This window comes from Lipotes vexillifer, unplaced genomic scaffold (assembly GCF_000442215.2).
Source record: "Lipotes vexillifer unplaced genomic scaffold, Lipotes_vexillifer_v1.1 scaffold1081, whole genome shotgun sequence".
NCBI classification, from domain to species: Eukaryota; Metazoa; Chordata; class Mammalia; order Artiodactyla; family Lipotidae; genus Lipotes; species Lipotes vexillifer.
Window position 1 is genome coordinate 691683 of NW_006779039.1, and position 18549 is coordinate 710231.

The following is an 18549-nucleotide window of genomic DNA, read 5'->3' on the forward strand; positions in this document are numbered from 1 at the left end:
TGCTCGATAGAACCCTGAGCAAGTTACTTAACCTCTCCAGAAGCCTCTTCTGTAACAGGGGAGGTGACAGTCTCATGTAGAGGGCTGCGTAAGGATTCAAATTGGGTGAGGAGAATGCACAGTGCCGGGTGTATCAGTACAGGATGCTGAGAGGCTAGCCCCACCCTGCCCCGGGGTCTGGCCTGGCACTGAGTGGTGGTGTCAGCTACTGAGTCAGGGAAGCTGGGAGAGGACCAGGGTGGGGAGAAAGATGGGCAGCGCGTGAGTTTCCTGAGGTGCTGAACCAGTGACCACAAACTTGGCGGCTTAAAACAGCACACATTTATGCTCGCACGGTTCCGGGATCTGGCAGCACTGTGCTCCTTCTGAAGGCTTCCGGGGAGATCCATTCCCTGCGTTTTGGGGCTTCTGGTGGCTCCTCTGTGCTCATGGCAACCGCCCTGCAGTCCCTGCCCCTGTCCTCCCACGGCCTCCCCCTCATTGTGTCTCTGGGTCTACTCCTCCCCGACCGGAACAGAGAGCTGCTGGCCGGTGGGCGGGGTCACCTCTCAATGGAGGACCCAATGGTGAGTGGCACTGTATGTTAATTCAAAAGTCCTGACTCCATTATGGAGGGTTTCAAGTCAGCTTTCTTCTTGAGAAAGTGAAGATGCAGGCAGGGAATTTCATTTTAACCTGTTGCAGTTGAGGAGCCTGTGTGGGGACAGTAAAGCTCTGGAGCTCAGAAAAAGGTCAGGTTGGAGGTCAAGTGGAGGTTGCAGCCTTGGAGGGGAGGGGATGAAGTTACCTAAGGAGCCTAGGCCATGTGAGCGGGGCCAGGCACCAGACCGCCTGAAATGCTGTCTGTGGAGGGTAGGAGAGGAACTCAGTGAAGGAAAGGGTGCTCCAGGTGGTCGGGAGGAGACCGCAGAGAAGAAGGGAGAGGTCCCAGATGCCAGGAGAGGACGAGGGTCCAGGAGAGAACTAGGGGGAGGCGTGTCTTAGCTTGGACAGCTGTAACTAAATATCATAGGCTGGGTAGCTTATAAACAGCAATATTTATTTCTCAAAGCTCTGGAAGCTGGAAGTCTAAGATCAAGGCACCAGCAGATTCAGTGCGTGGTGAGAGCCCACTTCCTGGCTGTAGACAGCCCCGTTCTTGCTGTGTCCTCACACTGCCAGAGCAGAAAGGGGCAAGCTCTGTGCCGTCTCTTCCGAGAAGGGCACCAATCCCATCGTGAGGCCTCCTCCTTCATCACCTAATCTTTCCCAGAGGCCACACATTCTAACACCATCCCATCGGGAATTCAGGTTTCAACATGGGAATTTCGGGGGATTCAGACGCTCAGTCTGCAACGTCTTGGGGGAGGTGTGTGGACTTCGGAGTCTGAGGGCATGGGAAACCTGTCCCGCCACTTGCTGCCTTTGGCCTTTGGGAGTTGCCAGCCCTCTCTGAGGCTTTGCTTTTCTCACCTGGGAATCCTCCCTGCTGCCCAGGATCGGCATCCTGGCGGGCCTTCACCAGGTGCTGAGCAGCTGGCTTGAAATCACGAACCCCTGAGTCCATCCTTCAGCTGCCTCCGTCCCAAGGGGTGTTAGGCTTTCTTCTCCCTGAGGGTTGAGGATGGCCCTGCCACCACTGCTGCTATGAGCTGATCCTTGGGGACTTGGGGGCCAGTGGGGAACAGTGTCCAAACATCACTGGCTTCCCTCTGGAACCCTGCTTTGCCCCCATAGAGAGAGGTCTGGCCAGCAGGTTCGAGTCTTTCAGGACTTTCTGAGCCCCCTCCCCCTGTTCCTGCTGGGGTATAGGTGGGGCCCCTTCTCACCCTCCTTCCCCCTCTTCTGTCTCCAGACCTCCGGGTGCCTGCTCTCTGTCCTCGCACAGAGTAGGCACTCATGCCCTTTTTCTCCCATGATCCCATTTTCTGATTGTCATTTGTCTTGTTTGGAGCTTTAGTAATCAGTTTCCAGGCAACAGACTGGCTTTAACTACATTCTCCTGGTTAACACCAGCCCTGAGCATGCACGCCCTCCGTGCTGAAGTGCTTTCTGGGTGTGGGGCCTCTGCCCCAGCCTCAGGTCTCCCTCAGGGGTCCCTGCCCAGCTCGGGGCTTTTCGAGGTAGGTGCTGGGGGAAGTTATAATACATCAGTGCCCGAGTATGGGGGGCGTGCACCGAGCCTTGCACGGATTAGCGTTCATTAAGATTGTTTAGTTAGTTAGTATTTAATCCCCACGGTGAGCCCCTGGAGTCTTTCTGGTGAGAAAGCTGGGCGCAGAGAGATGGTGAGGACCCATAGCTACTTGAGTGGCAGACCTGGGATGACGAACCCACGCTCCGTGCCACCAAAGCCTGTGCCTTTAACCCCTCGGCCAGCAGTGTCTTCAGTGGGCACCGAGGATATCGTTTATGAAAACATCATCCTGCCACGCAGGCAGGACCAAGCTCTAGGCTGCTTTGGGCACAGTTTGTGTTCAGAGTGTTCTGTTGAGTGAGAGCACCTCACGTCATCCTGTACCGGCCAGAGGACAGGCGCATCCAGACCCGATGACGACATTCTCTTCTTTCCCCGCCAGTCGTGTTTGCGGCTCCTGAGCTCAAGCAGGTCCTCGGCCCCTGCTCCGCCCCCGGTGGCTGGGCTCCGGTCCCCCGGCATGGCTGTGGCACGAGCTCAGGGCACACTCCCCTACCCCCGCCTCCCTGCCCACCCACCCCAGGCCCACACCCGGGCCGCCGAGCAGGGCCCCAGGCCCCGGGCTCCTGCCGGGCTCCCTGCCTCTCCTGGGCCCTCCAGGGGCTGGGTCAGCCCTTTGCAACTCTTTTTCTCCTGGATGGCCCTGCCCCACGCCCTTCGTCCTCGACCCTTCTGCACAGAACACACCCAGCCTCAGACGGGAACTGCCCCCCACCCCATCCCTACCTCCACGCCCCGGAAACTAGGGTGGCCTCCCCGCTGCGTCCTCCCCCGACCCCCTGCCGGCTCAGGCCACCCTGCTCTTGTGCCCACTCCTTCCCGTGAAGTCTGTCCCAGCTGTGCAGATAAGCCCTCCCCGGAGTCACCGTCCCCGTCCCCTCGCAGCTGGCTCCACCGTTTCCCTACCCCCGTGCCCGTCTTGACCTGGACTCTTCACGGTAAGGCCACCTAGTACCTTCTTGTCATGACCGCGTGAGCTTTTGACACAGTGAGTACCCTCTCCTTTTTGAAAGACTCTCTTCCCTTTTCTCTTTATCCTCCAGTCTTTTTTTTTTTTTTTTTTTTTTTTTTTGCGGTACGCGGGCGTCTCACTGTTGTGGCCTCTCCCGTTGTGGAGCACAGGCTCCGGATGCGCAGGCTCAGTGGCCACGGCTCACGGGCCCAGCCGCTCCGCGGCACGTGGGATCTTCCCAGACCGGGGCACGAACCCGTGTTTCCTGCATCGGCAGGCGGACTCCCAACCGCTGCGCCACCAGAGAAGCCCTATCCTCCAGTCTTTGGCTGCTCTCCTCAGTCTCTTTTGCTCTGCATTCCCTAAATGTCGGCCTTGCGCAGGCTCTGGACGTGACTGCTTTCCTCACCACACGTGCCGTCCCTGAGCCCTGGACGCCGTCCCCAGAGCCACCGCCCTGCGCCTCTTCCATGCTCCAGAGCTCTGCGTCCTGCTCCCGAGACAGCTCCACCGCTCAAAGCCCAGGGCTCTGTTCCTCCTCCAGAAACCAGTCCACACTTTACAGTTCAGTGCCTTCTAGTCTCTGCACAGCGTTGTGAGACAGTCACCACTATCTCATTCCAGAACGCTTCCATAGCCCCAGATGGAAACCCTGTGCCCACTGGCAGTCGCCGCCCATCCTCCACTCTCCCCAACCCCTGTCCCCAACACCTGTCAACCACTTATTTACTTTCCATGTAGATTTCCTTCTTCTGGACACTTCATATAAATAGAATCATACACTGTGTGGTTTTATGTGCCTGGCTGCTTTCACTTGGAGTGATGTTTTTACGGTTCCTCCGTATTGTGGCATGTATCAGTACTCCATGCCTTTGTGTGGCTGAAAAATAGTCCATTGTATGGATACAGCACAGTTTATCCACTCATTCATTGATGGACATTTGGGTTGCTTCCACCTGATACCTGTTGTGGATATTCCTGCTATGATTTGTTGTGTACAAGTTTTCATGTGAATACCTGGTTTTAGTTGTGCAGGAGTTAGGATTTCTGGACCAGATGGTAGTTCCGTGTTTAACTTTTTGAGGAACCATCAGACTTTTGTCCACAGAGACTGTACAGTTTAAATTTCTACCAGCAATGTATTAGGGTTTCGATTTCTCTATATTCTCATAACAGATGTGTTTTGGATGTTGACTTCTGCAAAATATAAGCTAATGTTAGACCAGATTTTGTTATGAGATTACCAAGGGGTGAGCCGTATCCCCCTTTTTTGTTACATTTGCATTTTATTTTACTTAAATTACTTAAATAAATCTCACTGTTTGGGATTTACAAATTGTTTTATATAGAAGTTTTGTGGTAGCACAACTTTATTTTTTTAATATTTATTTATATTTTTGGCTGCATTGGGTCTTCATTGCAGCACACGGGCTTTCTCTAGTTGCGGTGAGCGGGGGCTACTCTTTGTTGCAGTGCGCGGGCTTCTCATTGTGGTGGCTGATCTTGTTGCAGATCACGGGCTCTAAGTGCGTGGGCTTCAGTAGTTGTGGTGCGTGGGTTTCAGTATCTGTGGCACGTGGCTCAGTAGTTGTGGCTCGTGGGCTTTAGAGCGCAGGCTCAGTAGTTGTGGCGAGCAGGCTTACTTGCTCCGCGGCATGTGGGATCTTCCCAGACCAGGGCTCAAACCCGTGTCCCCTGCATTGGCAGGCGGATTCTTAACCACTGCATCACCAGGGAAGTCCACAGTACAGCTTTTTTATTCAGATATATGAATAGAACGTTTTAAAACCCAATTCGCCTTGTGTAAGATCCAGTTGTTAATCGTTTTCAAAACTGATGATGGGTGATGGAAGATTGTTGTGGGTTGAACTGTGTTTCCATTAAAAAAAAAAAAATGTGTTGAAGCCCTAACTCGTGGCACCTGTGACTGTGGCCCTGATTTGAAATAGGGTCTTCGCAAATGTAATCAAGTTGAGACAAAGTCGTATGGAATTAGGATGGTTCCTAATCCAGTCTGACTGGTGTCCTTATAAGAAGAGATACAGACACAAGGAGAAGGCCATGTGAAGATGGGGCAGAGATTAACGTATCTATAAACCAGAAACACCTGGGGCCACCAGAAGCTGGAAGAGGCAAAGAAGGATCCTCCCCAAGAGGGTTCTGAGGGAACACGGCCCTGCCAGTACCTTGATTTTGGACTTCCAGCCTCTAGAACTGAGAGAGGAGAAATTTCTGTCACTTTAAGCCACTCAGATTGTGGTACTCTGTTCCAACAGCCATGGGAAACTCATACAAGGATGTAGGAGGCTTATTATAAACAGATGAGTTTGTCGCTTCTTTAATGGTCTCTATCTGGTTAACACTAGAAAGAACAGAAAAGTTAACTCAGATGAAGTGACATATATCTTTTGTTTTCACAGGCAAAGGGTGGGGGCTATGAAAGTGAAAGTGCATACCCAAACGCAGAACTCGTGTTCCTGGAGATCCACAACATTCACGTGATGAGAGAATCGCTGCGAAAACTGAAGGAGATCGCGTACCCGGCCATTGACGAGGCGCGGTGGCTGTCCCACGTGGACGGGACGCACTGGCTGGAGTACATTCGGGTACAGAGAGGGCCCGTCCTTTACGTGCTTTCTGCTTAAGATTTCTCTGCAGCTGGGCCATAAAGCTATCTGTCTGTCTGTCTATCTGGGTGGTTTCTTAGCATTGCACATGAATGCATCTTTGCTGTGTACTTGGGCTTTCATAGTTTCCACGGGCAGCAGCATCCAAACTGTGGTCTTTGTTGCGGGGCGGGGGGCGGTTTGTGACATAACAGAAAGCAATAATGCTTGCCTCAGATCAGGTCTTTTTTTTTTTTTTTTTTTTTTTTTTTTTTTGCGGTGCGCGGGCCTCTCACTGTTGCGGCCTCTCCCGTTGCGGAGCACAGGCCCCGGATGCGCAGGCTCAGCGGCCATGGCTCACGGGCCCAACCGCTCCGCGGCATGTGGGATCTTCCCGGACCGGGGCACGAACCCGTGTCCCCTGCACCGGCAGGCGGACTCTGAACCACTGCACCACCAGGGAAGCCCTCAGATCAGGTTTTTAAAGTACTCTGTGGCCCTTTGATAAAGGACCCTATTTACTACTGTAGTTTGTTCTTAGTGTAAGTTTCTCTTTTTTCCCTCCAGATACTAACGTTTCCTAGTGATTCTTAAATTGATTGCATTCTTGTTTGGTTCATTGACCTGAACTTCCAGTGTTCTCCACAGAATTCTTTTTGCTGTAATAGAAATTAAATGTAGCCTGGTTTAATGTGCCTTCTTTTCTGAAGATGCTTCTTGCTGGGGCAGTAAGAATTGCTGATAAAATAGAATCTGGGAAAACCTCGGTGGTGGTGCACTGCAGCGACGGTTGGGACCGGACATCCCAGCTGACGTCTCTGGCCATGCTGATGTTGGACAGTTATTACCGCACCATTAAAGGATTCGAGGCTCTCATAGAAAAGGAGTGGATAAGCTTTGGACATAGGTTTGCACTGGTAAGTTGAGACAGGTGCATGCTTCATTGTTTTGCTATATCCTATGCATATTTGTATCACACATCACAAACACACACACACACACACACACACACACACACACACACACACACACACGACGGCTTTGTGCTCTGTGTGAGACCTGAATTGCCATAAGAGAATGCCATGGACCTCAGCATTGTATGTTCCTGGCAGGGCAATCTTGTTTTTTTTTTTCCATGTAGGTATGCCTTTATTTTTGTAAAGAATTAAGGTAAAATTCATATAACATAGAATTAACCATCTTAAAGTATATAGTGCCACGGCATTTAGTGCATTCAGTGTTGTACAACCACCATCTCTATCTAGTTCCAAAACATTTCATCACCCCCAGAAGGACACCCTGTGCACATTAAGTAGTCACGCCTCATTTCCCTCTTCCCGCCAGCCCCTGACAACCACTAATGTGCTTTCCATCTCCCTGAACTTGCCTACTCTAGATAACTGACATAAGTGGACTCATACAATATTTGTCTTGCTGTGACAGGCTTATTTCACTAAGCACAATGTTTTCAAGGTTTATGCATGTTATAGAACCTATCAAATTTTATCAGTAATTCCTTTTCATGGCTGAGTGGTATTCCATTGTGTGGATATACTGCATTTTGTTTATCCATTCATCTGCTGGTGGACACTTGGGTTATTTCCATCTGTTGGTGATAGTGAATAATGCTGCTGTGAACATTGGTGTACCAGATTTTGCCATACAAAGTACCATAAGACTGGGTGGCTTAAACAACAGAAATTTATTGTCTCATCATTCTGGAGGCTGGAAGTCTAAGATCAAGGTTCTGACAGGGTTGGTTTCTCCTGATGGCTCTCTCCTTGGCTTGCAGACGGCTGCCTTCTTGCTGTGTCCTCACGTGGCCTTTCCTCTGTGCACACACATCCCTGGTGTCTCTCTGTGTCCAGACTTCCTCTTCTTACAAGAACATGAGTCAGACTGGAACAGCCTCATTTCAACTTAGGGCCTTTAAGGATGCGATTCTCTCCCAATGCAGTCACATTCTGAGGTACTGAGGGTTAGGACTTCAACAGTACTGGACACACAGTGGTGCTCAGTTACGTGTATCCTCCAGTTTTAATCTTCTAGTGACCTTGCGAGGCAGATGCTACCATGGATAGATGGGGAAACTGAGTGTGAGCTATCTGCCAAGGTCACCCAGCTATTGAGGGTACAGCCAACCTTCAGGCAGGGGTTTCAAGCCTGCAGTCACTCACCCACTGGGTCTGTTTACTATTCCTTCCCTCGAGTTTCTGTGGATGAGCTCCTACCTGAAGCCAATTTCTCTCCTTGCCCACCTGTCCCGTCATCCGGCTCATGGGTGGTTCCTTCCTCCATCTCCCCTCTCCCCTTGATCATTTCCATTGATAGAAACGTGCTGTTACTTACCCCCCCTAAAACCCAACCCTCTTGACTGTGCTTCCCCCTCCAGGTGTCACCCTGAACATCTGCTCCCCACTACAACAAATCTGCACAAAACTAGTCTGTTCTGGCTCTCACTGGTTCTCTCCTTCTGGTCTCTCTTGAACCCGCTTCAGCCAGGCTTCCTCCTCACTCCCCTGCACCTTCGCCCTGCCACTGCTCTTGCCACAGTCACCAACGGCTGCCACTCTGCCAAGTGCTTCTCCTATTTGGCCTGAGCGTTTGATACTGGTCATTGCTCCCTTCTCCTGCAAACACTTTCTTCCCTTGGCTTCTAGGTGGCTGCAACCTTCTGACTTTCCTCCTACCTTCTGGTCCTCCCTCTCTCCCCAACTTCTTCCTCTTTTTTTTTAACACCTTTATTGGAGTATAATGGCTTTACAGTGCTGTGTTGGTTTCTGCTGTGTCACAAAGTGAATCAGCTCTACATATAAAAACATCCCCATGTCTCCTCCCTGTTGCGTCTCCCTCCCTCCCACCCTCCCTATCCCACCGCTCTAGGTGCTCACAAAGCACCGAGCTGACCTTCCTGTGCTATGTGGCTGCTTCCCACTAGCTAGCTGTTTTACATTTGATAGAGTTTATAAGTCAATGCCACTCTCTCACTTCATCCTAGCTTACCCTTCCCCCTCCTCGTGTCCTTAACTCCATTCTCTACCTGTGTCTTTATTCCTGTTCTGTCCTGAGGTTCTTCAGAAGCATTATTATTATTATTACCTTTAGATTCCATATATATGTGTTAGCATGCGGTATTTGTTTTTCTGACTTACTTCACTCTGTACAACAGACTCTAGGTCCATCCACCTCACTACAAATAACTCAATTTCACTTCTTTTCATGGCTGAGTAATATTCCATTGAATATATGTGCCACATCTTCTTTATCCATTCATCTGTCGATGGACACTTCAGTTGCTTCCATGTCCTGGCTATTGTAAACAGTGCTGCAGTGAACATTGCGGTACATGTCTCTTTTTGAATTATGGTTTTCTCAGGGTATATGCCCAGTAGTGGGATTGCTGGGTCGTAGCGTAGTTCTATTTTTAGTTTTTTAAGGAAGCTCCATACGCCTCTCTATAGTGGTTCTATCAATTTACAGTCCCACCAACAGTGCAAGAGGGTTCCCTTTCCTCCATACCCTCTCCAGCATTTATTGTTTGTGGATTTTTTTTAATATCTTTATTGGAGTATAATTGCTTTACAATGGTATGCTAGTTTCAGCTTCACAACCAAATGAATCAGTTATATATATACATATGTACCCATATCTCTTCCCACTTGCGTCTCCCTCTGTTTGTAGATTTTTTGATGATGGCCATTCTGACCAGTGTGAGGTGATACCTCATTGTAGTTTTGGTTTGCATTTCTCTGATGATTAGTGATGTCGAGCATCCTTCCATGTGTTTGTTGGCAATCTGTATATCTTCTTTGGAGAAATGTCTCTTTAGGTCTTCAGCCCATTTCTGGATTGGGTTGTTTGCATTTTTGCTACTGAGCTGCATGAGCTGCTTGTATATTTTGGAGATTAATACTTTGTCAGTTGCTTCATTTGCAAATAGTTTCTCCCATTCTGAGAGTTGTCTTTTCGTCTTGTTTATGGTGTCCTTTGCTGTGCAAAAGCTTTTAAGTTTCATTAGGTCCCATTTGTTTATTTTTGGTTTTATTTCCATTGCTCTAGGAGGTGGGTCAAAAAGGATCTTGCTGTGATTTATGTCAAAGAGTGTTCTGCCTATGTTTTCCTCTAAGAGTTTGATAGTGTCTGGCCTTACATTTAGGTCTTTAATCCACTTTGAGCTTATTTTTGTGTATGGTGTTAGGAAGTGTTCTAATTTCATTCTTTTACATGTAGCTGTCTAGTTTTCCCAGCGCCACTTATGGAAGAGGCTGTCTTTTCTCCACTGTATATTCTTGCTTCCTTTATCAAAGATAAGGTGACCATACTTGCCTGGGTTTATCTCTGGGCTTTCTATCCTGTTCCATTGATCTTTATTTCTGTTTTTGTGCCAGTACCATATTATCTTGATTACTGTAACTTTGTAGTATAGTCTGAAGTCAGGGAGCCTGATTCCTCCAGCTCCGTTTTTCTTTCTCAAGATTGCTTTGGCTATTTGGGGTCTTTTGTGTTTCCATATGAATTGTGAAATTTTTTGTTCTAGTTCTGTGAAAAATGCCATTGGTAGGTTTTTTTTTTTTTTAAACAAATTTATTTATTTTATTTATTTATATTTGGCTGCACTGGGTCTTCGTTGCTGCTCACGGGCTTTCTCTAGTTGCGGTGAATGGGGGCTACTGTTGGTTGTGGTTCACAGGCTTCTCATTGTGGTGGTTTCTCTTGTTGCAGAGCATGGGCTCTAGATGCACGGGCTTCAGTAGCTCTGGCTCACGGGCTCTAGAGTGCAGGCTCAGTAGTTGTGGCGTACAGGCTTAGTTGCTCTGCAGGATGTGGGATCTTCCCAGACCAGGGCTGAAACCCGTGTTCCCTGCATTGGCAGGCGTATTCTTAATGGCTGTACCACCAGGGAAGCCCACCATTGGTAATTTGATAGGGAGTGCATTGAACCTCAATCAAAGTAGATTGCTTTGGGGAGTATAATCAATTTCACAGTGTTGATTCTTCCAATCCAAGAACATGGAATATCTCTCCATCTGTTTGTATCGTCTTTAATTTCTTTCACCAGTGTCTTATCGTTTTCTGCATACAGGTCTTTTGTCTCCTTAGGTAGGTTTATTCCTAGGTATTTTATTCTTTTTGTTGCAGTAGTAAATGGGAGTGTTTCCTTAATTTCTCTTTCAGATTTTCATCATTAGTGTATAGGAATGCAAGAGATTTCTGTGCATTGATGTTGTATCCTGCTACTTTACCAAATTCATTGATTAGCTCTAGTAGTAGTCTGGTAGCATCTTTAGGATTCTCTATGTATAGTATCATGTCATCTGCAAACAGTGACAGTCTTACTTTTCTTTTCTGATTTGGATTCCATTTATTTCTTTTTCTTCTCTGATTGCTGTGGCTAAAACTTCCAGAAGTATGTTGAATAATAGTGGTGAGAGTGGGCAACCTTGTCTTGTTCCTGATCTTAGTGGAAATGCTTTCAGTTTTTCACCACTGAGGATGATGTTGCCTGTGGGTTTGTCATATATGGCCTTTATTATGTTGAGGGAAGTTCCTTCTGTGTCTGCTTTCTGGAGAGTTTTTATCATACATGGGTGTTGAATTTTGTCGAAAGCTTTTTCTGCATCTGTTGAGATGATCATATGGTTTTTCTCCTTCAATTTGTTAATATAGTGTTTCATATTGATTTTGCGTATATTGAAGAATCCTTGCATTCCTGGGATAAACCCCACTTGATCATGGTGTATGGTCCTTTTAATGTGCTGTTGGATTCTGTTTGCTAGTATTTTGTTGAGGATTTTTGCATCTATGTTCATCAGTGATATTGGCCTGTAGTCTTCTTTTTTGTGACATCTTTGTCTGGTTTTGGCATCAGGGTGAAGGTGGCCTTGTAGATTGAGTCTGGGAGTGTTCCTCCCTCTGCTATATTTTGGAAGAGTTTGAGAAGGATAGGTGTTAGCTCTTCTCTAAATGTCTGATAGAATTCGCCTGTGGAGCCATCTGGTCCTGGGCTTTTGTTTGTTGGAAGATTTTTAATCACAGTTTCAATTTCAGTGCTTGTGATTGGTCTGTTCATATTTTCTATTTCTTCCTGATTCAGTCTTGGCAGGTTGTGCATTTCTAAGAATTTGTCCATTTCTTCCAGATTGTCCATTTTATTGGCATAGAGTTGCTTGTAGTAATCCCTCACGATCCTTTGTGTTTCTGCAGTGTCAGTTGTTCCTTCTCCTTTTTCATTTCTCATTCTATTGATTTGAGTCTTCTCCCTTTTTTCTTGATGAGTCTGGCGAACGGTTTATCAATTTTGTTTATCTTCTCAAAGAACCAGCTTTTAGTTTTATTGAGCTTTGCTATTGTTTCCTTCATTTCTTTTTCATTTATCGCTGATCTGATCGTTATGATTTCTTTCCTTCTGCTAACTTAGGGTTTTTTTTGTTCTTCTTTCTCTAATTGCTTTAGGTGCAAGGTTAGGTTGTTCATTTGAGATGTTTCCTCTGTCTTGAGGTAGGATTGTATAGCTATAACATTCCCTCTTAGAACTGCTCTTGCTGCATCCCATAGGTTTTCGGTCGTCGTGTTTTCTTTGTCATTTGTTTCTAGGTATTTTTTGATTTCCTCTTTGATTTCTTCAGTGATCTCTTGGTTATTTAGTAGCGTGTTGTTTAGTCTCCATGTGTTTGTATTTTTTACAGTTTTTTCCTGTAAGTGATATCTAGCCTTATAGCGTTGTGGTTGGAAAAGATACGATTTCAGTTTTCTTAAATTTACCAAGGCTTGATTTGTGTCCCAAGATATGATCTATCCTGGAGAATGTTCTATGAGCACTTGAGAAGAAAGTGTATTCTGTTGTTTTTGGATGGAATGTCCTATAAATATCAATTAAGTCCATCTTGTTTAATGTGTCATTTAAAGCTTGTGTTTCCTTATTTGTTTTCATTTTGGATGATCTGTCCTTTGGTGAAAGTGGGGTGTTAAAACCCTCTACTATTATTGTGTTATTGTCGATTTCCCCTTTTGTGGCTGTTAGCATTTGCCTTATGCATTGAGGTGCCCCTGTGTTGGGTGCGTAAATATTTACAATTGTAATATCGTCTTCTTGGATCGATCCCTTGATCATTATGTAGTGTCCTTCTTTGTCTCTTGTAATAGTCTTTATTTTAAAGTCTATTTTGTCTGATATGAGAATTGCTACTCCAGCTTTCTTTTGATTTCCATTTGTATGGAATATCTTTTTCCATTCCCTCACTTTCAGTCTGTATGTGTCCCTAGGTCTGAAGTGGGTCTTTTGTAGACAGCATATATATGGGTCATGTTTTTGTATCCATTCAGCCAGTCTGTGTCTTTTGGTGGGAACATTTAATCCATTTACATTTAAGGTAATTATCGACGTGTATGTTCATGTTACCATTTCCTTAATTGTTTTGGGCTTGTCATTGTAGGCCTTTTCCTTCTCTTGTGTTTCCTGCCTAGAGACATTCCTTTGGCATTCATTGTAAAGCTGGTTTAGTGGTGCTGAGTTCTCTTAGCTTTTGCTTGTCTGTAAAGGTTTTAATTTCTCCATCGAATCTGAATGAGATCCTTGCTGGGTAGAGTAATCTTGGTTGTAGGTTTTTCCCTTTCATAACTTTAAATATGTCCTGCCAGTCCCTTCTGGTTTGTAGAGTTTCTGCTGAAAGATCAGCTGTTAACCTTATGGGATTTCCCTTGAATGTTATTTGTTGCTTTTCCCTTGCTGCTTTTAATATTTTTTCTTTGTATTTAAGGTTCGATAGTTTGATTAATATGTGTCTTGGAGTGTTTCTCCTTGGATTTTTCCTGTTTGGGACCCTCTGCACTTCCTGGACTTGATCGACTATTTCCTTTCCCATGTTAGGGAAGTTTTCAACTATAATCTCCTCAAATATTTTCTCAGACCCTTTCTTTTTCTCTTCTTCTTCTGGGACCCCTATATTTCGAATGTTGGTGCGTTTAATGTTGTCCCAGAGGTCTCTGAGACTGTCCTCAGTTCTTTACATTCTTTTTTCTTTATTCTGCTCTGCAGTAGTGATTTCCACTATTTTATCTTCCAGGCCACTTGTCTGTTCTTCTGCCTCATTTATTCTGCTATTGATTCCTTCTAGAGAATTTTTAATTTCACTTATTGTGTTGTTCATCATTGTTTGTTTGCTCTTTAGTTCTTCTAGGTCTTTGTTAAACGTTTCCTATGTTTTCTCCATTCCATTTGCAAGATTTTGGGTCATCTTTACTATCATTACTCTGAATTCTTTTTCAGGTAGACTGCCTATTTCCTCTTCATTTGTTAGGTCTGGTGGGTTTTTATCTTGCTCCTTCATCTGCTGTGTGTTTCTCTGTCTTCTCATTTTGCTTATCTTACTGTGTTTGGGGTCTCCTTTTTTTGCAGGCTGCAGGTTTGTAGTTCCCGTTGTTTTTGGTGTCTGCCCCCTGTGGCTAAGGTTGCTCCAGGGGCTTGTGTAGGCTTCCTGGTGGAGGGGACTGTGCCTGTGTTCTGGTGACTGGGGCTGGATCTTGTCTTTCTGGTGGGCAGGGCCATGTCCAGTAGTGTGTTTTGGGGTATCTGTGAAGTTAGTATGATTTTAGGCCGCCTCTCTGCTAATGGGTGGGGTTGTGTTCCTGTCTTGCTAGTTGTTTGACATATGGTGTGCAGCACTGGAGCTTGCTGGCCGTTGAGTGGAGCTGGGTCTTAGCGCTGAGACGGAGATCTCTGGGAGACCTCTCGCTGTTTGATATTACGTGGGTCCAGGAGGTCTCTGGTGGTCCAGTGTCCTGAACTCGGCTCTCCCACCTCAGAGGCCCAGTCCTGACAGCCGGCCAGAGCACCAAGACCCTGTCAGCCACACGGCTCACAAGAAAAGGGAGAAAAAAAAGAAAGAAAGAAATTTAAAAATTAAAAGAAATAAATAAAATTAAAAAATTATTAAAATAAAAAAATTTTTTTAAGTAATAAAAAAAAGAAGAGAGCAGCCAAACCAATAAACAAATCCACCAATGATATCAAGTGCTAAAAACTATACTAAGATAAACGTAAAAATCAGGAACCGGTCAGTTGCATACAGCAAACCCCAAGTGTACAGTTGCCCCCAAAGTCCACCGCCTCACTTTTGGGATGGTTCGTGGTCTGTTCAGGTACTCCACAGGTGCAGGTACAGCAAGTTGACTGTGGGGATTTAATCCACTGCTCCTGAGGCTTCACTCTCCCCAGCTTCTTAATGTTGGGGTGCCCTGGGGCTCAGTCCTCACATCGCTTCTTTTCTTTCTGTATGCTTCATCCCTTACTGATCTCAGCCAGTCCCATGATTTTAAATGCATGTATTTCAAATCTGTCATCTCCTCCCCATTGCCACTCCATCCCCCTTAGTTCAGGCCTGGCCAGCTCCCTCCGGACTATTATGGCAGTCTCCCTGTCTCCTTCCAACCCACTGTCCCCACTGTAGCAGATGGGGCATTACATAAAGCAGATCTGGTGCCGACTCTCCCCAGCACAAACCCCTCTGACTCTGCCCACGGCCTACTGGGTTGTGGGCAAACTCCTCATCGCCACGTTTGGGGCCCTTGGAGATCTGGCCCTGGCCCACCTTTCCAGCCTCGTCTCACCCCTCTCGCCTTGCCTCAACCGTGCCCTGCTACTTATAGCACCCCTGGTGGCCGCCACCAACCCCCCACCCGCTGAGCCACCCCACTGCTTCTCATAGAATCTATCCCTGGCCAGCCAGAAGCAAGTTCCTCCTGATCCTTCAAGTTCTATCTCAAGTAAGACCTCCTCCATGACTGTGACTTGTGACTTTCCCGCCTAGCTTCCTCCTCTAGACCGTCCTGGGATGGCTGCTTGTTCCTTTGCAGCCCCACCATATGCGTCTCAGACTAGGAAGCCCCGGCGCACTTTATCGCCTCTGTTGTTTACAGGTCTTCTCCTGCGACTAAACCACAAGTGAACTATTCATTGAGCACAGATGCTGGGTCTCATGTGTCTTGGTACCCCAGGTTCCTAGCCAGGGGCCTGGCCTCCACTGGACCCCATGAAACCACCTGAAATCCTGAGGGCTGGGCGGGGGACACCTTACACGCACCATAAGAGTTCAATGCGTGTCTATTAAAAGAAAGAATGAATCTTAAGTTGTAAACTGTCAGTGCAAAACTTCCCCTGGTGCCTTAAATACTGAGGAGTAGGTTCCACAAATTATTTTATATAAAAGTACAGAAGTAATGCAATGCATGCAGCCACTCTGGAAAACAGTACGGCAGTGCCTCAAAAAATTAAAAATAGAAATACCATATGATCCAGCAATTCTGCTTCTGAGTATATACCCCAAAAAACAGGGACTCAAACACTTAGTTGCACACCCATATTCATAGCAGCATGATTCACAATAGCCCAAAGGTGGAAGTAACCCAGTGTCCATCAACAGATGAATGGTTAAATAGATTGTGGTCTATCCGTACAGTGGGATGTTATTCAGCTTTCAAAGGGAAGAAAATTCTGACACCTGCTACAACCCGGATGAATTAAGAGGACATTATGCTAAATGAAAGAAGCCAGTTGCAAAAGGACAAATAAACTGCATGATTCCACGTGTATGACGTATCTAGAGCAGTCGAATCTGTAGAGACAGAGGAGGATGAGGGGGTCCAGGGGCTGGGGGAGGGGAATAGGGAGTTACTCTTTCAGTTTGGGAAGTTCTAGAGACGGATGCTGGTGATGGTTGTACAACAGTGTGAATGTACTTAATGCCACTGAACTATACACTTAAAATGGTTATGATGGTAAATTTGATATGTATATTTCACTACAATTAAAAGTTTTTTTAAAAAAAGAAGGCAGTATACTGTTCCTTTGAGGGGTTCATGTTGACTTGGTCATTTATTTCTTTTTCTGTCTTTCTTGGTGGCAGTTTCATAGGCCCAGTATTTCTTGATCTTCCTGTGTGGTGATCGCCTTGTATCTTCATAACTTTCCTTTTCATCCTTTTGCTTAGGCATCAAATTACTCGAAGTTTTTGTTAGAATGCTCACTCGTGAGCTGTTTTTAACTTGACATTTTCAGTGTTTTTGTCAGTCCTGTTTATGTGTTTGAAATTATCTTTTACCTTTTAACGTGAATCTATTAACACCTTGTAAAATATCAAAAGGTATGATATACAATACTGGATATCAGCTATGTCTTAAAACTGGAAGAAAACCTGGAGATACAATCCCGGACTGCCTTGAAGACTCCCCATTACCATTTCAACAGTGAGGCTTTGAGGTCCTCTGAGTCATGCAGAATTGGCTAAAACTTGTAGACTGTTAATTGTTGTTTTGATTCCCAGACTTCCTGACATTTCTGAAAAATGGGGGAAAAAAACTCCACTTGTGGAGAAAACGGCAGAGTCGTCATGTGCTTTGTGAGCTGCTGACTGCTGCTCCCACATCGACACCGAGCGCTGGGCGTGGTGGCTGGGGTGGACTGAAAGGTCGGCTGGCCTTTTGCTTATGACTTCTCCATCTCCACTACACTAAAGGGCACTTATAAAGCAATCAACGTGTAAAAACAGGACGCTGAAATTTTGTTTCCTAAGAGTAATGGCAGTCGGTTCAACGCGATGAACGTTTTTGAGTGCCTTTTATGTGCCTGGAATTCTGTTAGGCCTTAGGACATATAAATGAGACATGCTTCTTGCCACCAGGCAAGTTAAAGTGACTTTTGAGAGGACCATGGCATACATTAAAATGTTTAACCTCTTGATTGTTTTCAGCGAGTGGGCCATGGCAATGACAACCATGCAGATGCTGACCGATCCCCTATATTTCTTCAGTTTATTGACTGTGTTTGGCAAATGACAAGACAGGTGAGAGATTTCAAGTCTATTTCTGACCTTTATAGTCTGATCTAAGCATATCTTAAAGTTGAAGACAAACTCTAATTTCAGGCTCGTTCAGAGTGAAGATGTGTGTGTGTGTTATATGACCCCTTCTGTTAGTTAACTCAGTTTGATTCTAATTACTTAGAAATATAAGCAGAAAATTGGAAACAACCAACTTCACACCTAAAGGTGCTTTTCTCCTGCAAGCGGTTTTTGTCCGTCATGCTGTCCGGCAGCTGTGCAAACCTTGCCCCTCAGTCCTTCTCTTTCTTTCACTTGCCCTCTCTCTGTCAGGGTAAGCAAGCACAGCCCGCTGCTGGGCAGGTACCGGAAGATTCCCAGGAGTTAGAAATGGGGATGTGACTGAACAAAGGGGGTGGAGACCAGGGAATCCAGGACCCTCTACGCCCCGCCCCAGGCCACAGCCCCTCCCACCCCAAGGTGAGGAGGAAAAGGACTGTCCCAGGACCGGTGGCAGATACGAAGCTGCTGAGCGTCTTGTCATTTCTTACCCGGCAGCGCGTGGGGCCCTGGTAAGCCAGGTGGCCACGCAGGGGTCTCCCTTCCCTAAGCCAGTCGGCCCGATGGTCAGCAGGCCAGAAGGCATGTGCCGTTTCTTCCCTCATCTCCAGCGTCGAAACCCAAGTTTGGGGTCTTACCCTCACGATAGGACGTTGTGCCATGCAAATGGACCTGGAATCAGAGCCAGAGAACAAGCCAGAGTGCCGGAGACAGCCAGAGGGACCAGAGACAGGAGGGAAACCAAAATAGAGGCAGAGATACAGTGAGAGGGACAGAGGCGAGGGAGAGGCAGAAAGAGCAAGCAAAATACAGAGCCCTTTCCAAAGTGCCTGCTTGGGTGGGATTATGGGGAAGAGAAGATAGAAAAGCATGGCCTGGGCCCTCTCCTTCCTGTTGACCTGGAGGTCTGGCCTTGACTGCTTCAGGCACATGAAGGGGACC

The 18549-nt window shown here is 46.5% G+C and overlaps 1 protein-coding gene across 3 annotated transcripts in view; it reads left to right on the forward strand.

Annotated features, from left to right (window-relative positions):
- MTMR1 (myotubularin related protein 1) overlaps positions 1-18549 on the forward strand; it is a 72487-nt gene that overhangs the window by 38836 nt on the left and 15102 nt on the right. For all 3 annotated transcript variants that reach the window (XM_007452118.1, XM_007452117.1, XM_007452119.1), the window contains 3 exons: positions 5549-5734; positions 6445-6651; positions 17479-17571. In XM_007452118.1, the coding sequence (XP_007452180.1) occupies positions 5549-5734; positions 6445-6651; positions 17479-17571 (486 nt within the window). The remainder of the gene's footprint in view (positions 1-5548; positions 5735-6444; positions 6652-17478; positions 17572-18549) is intronic.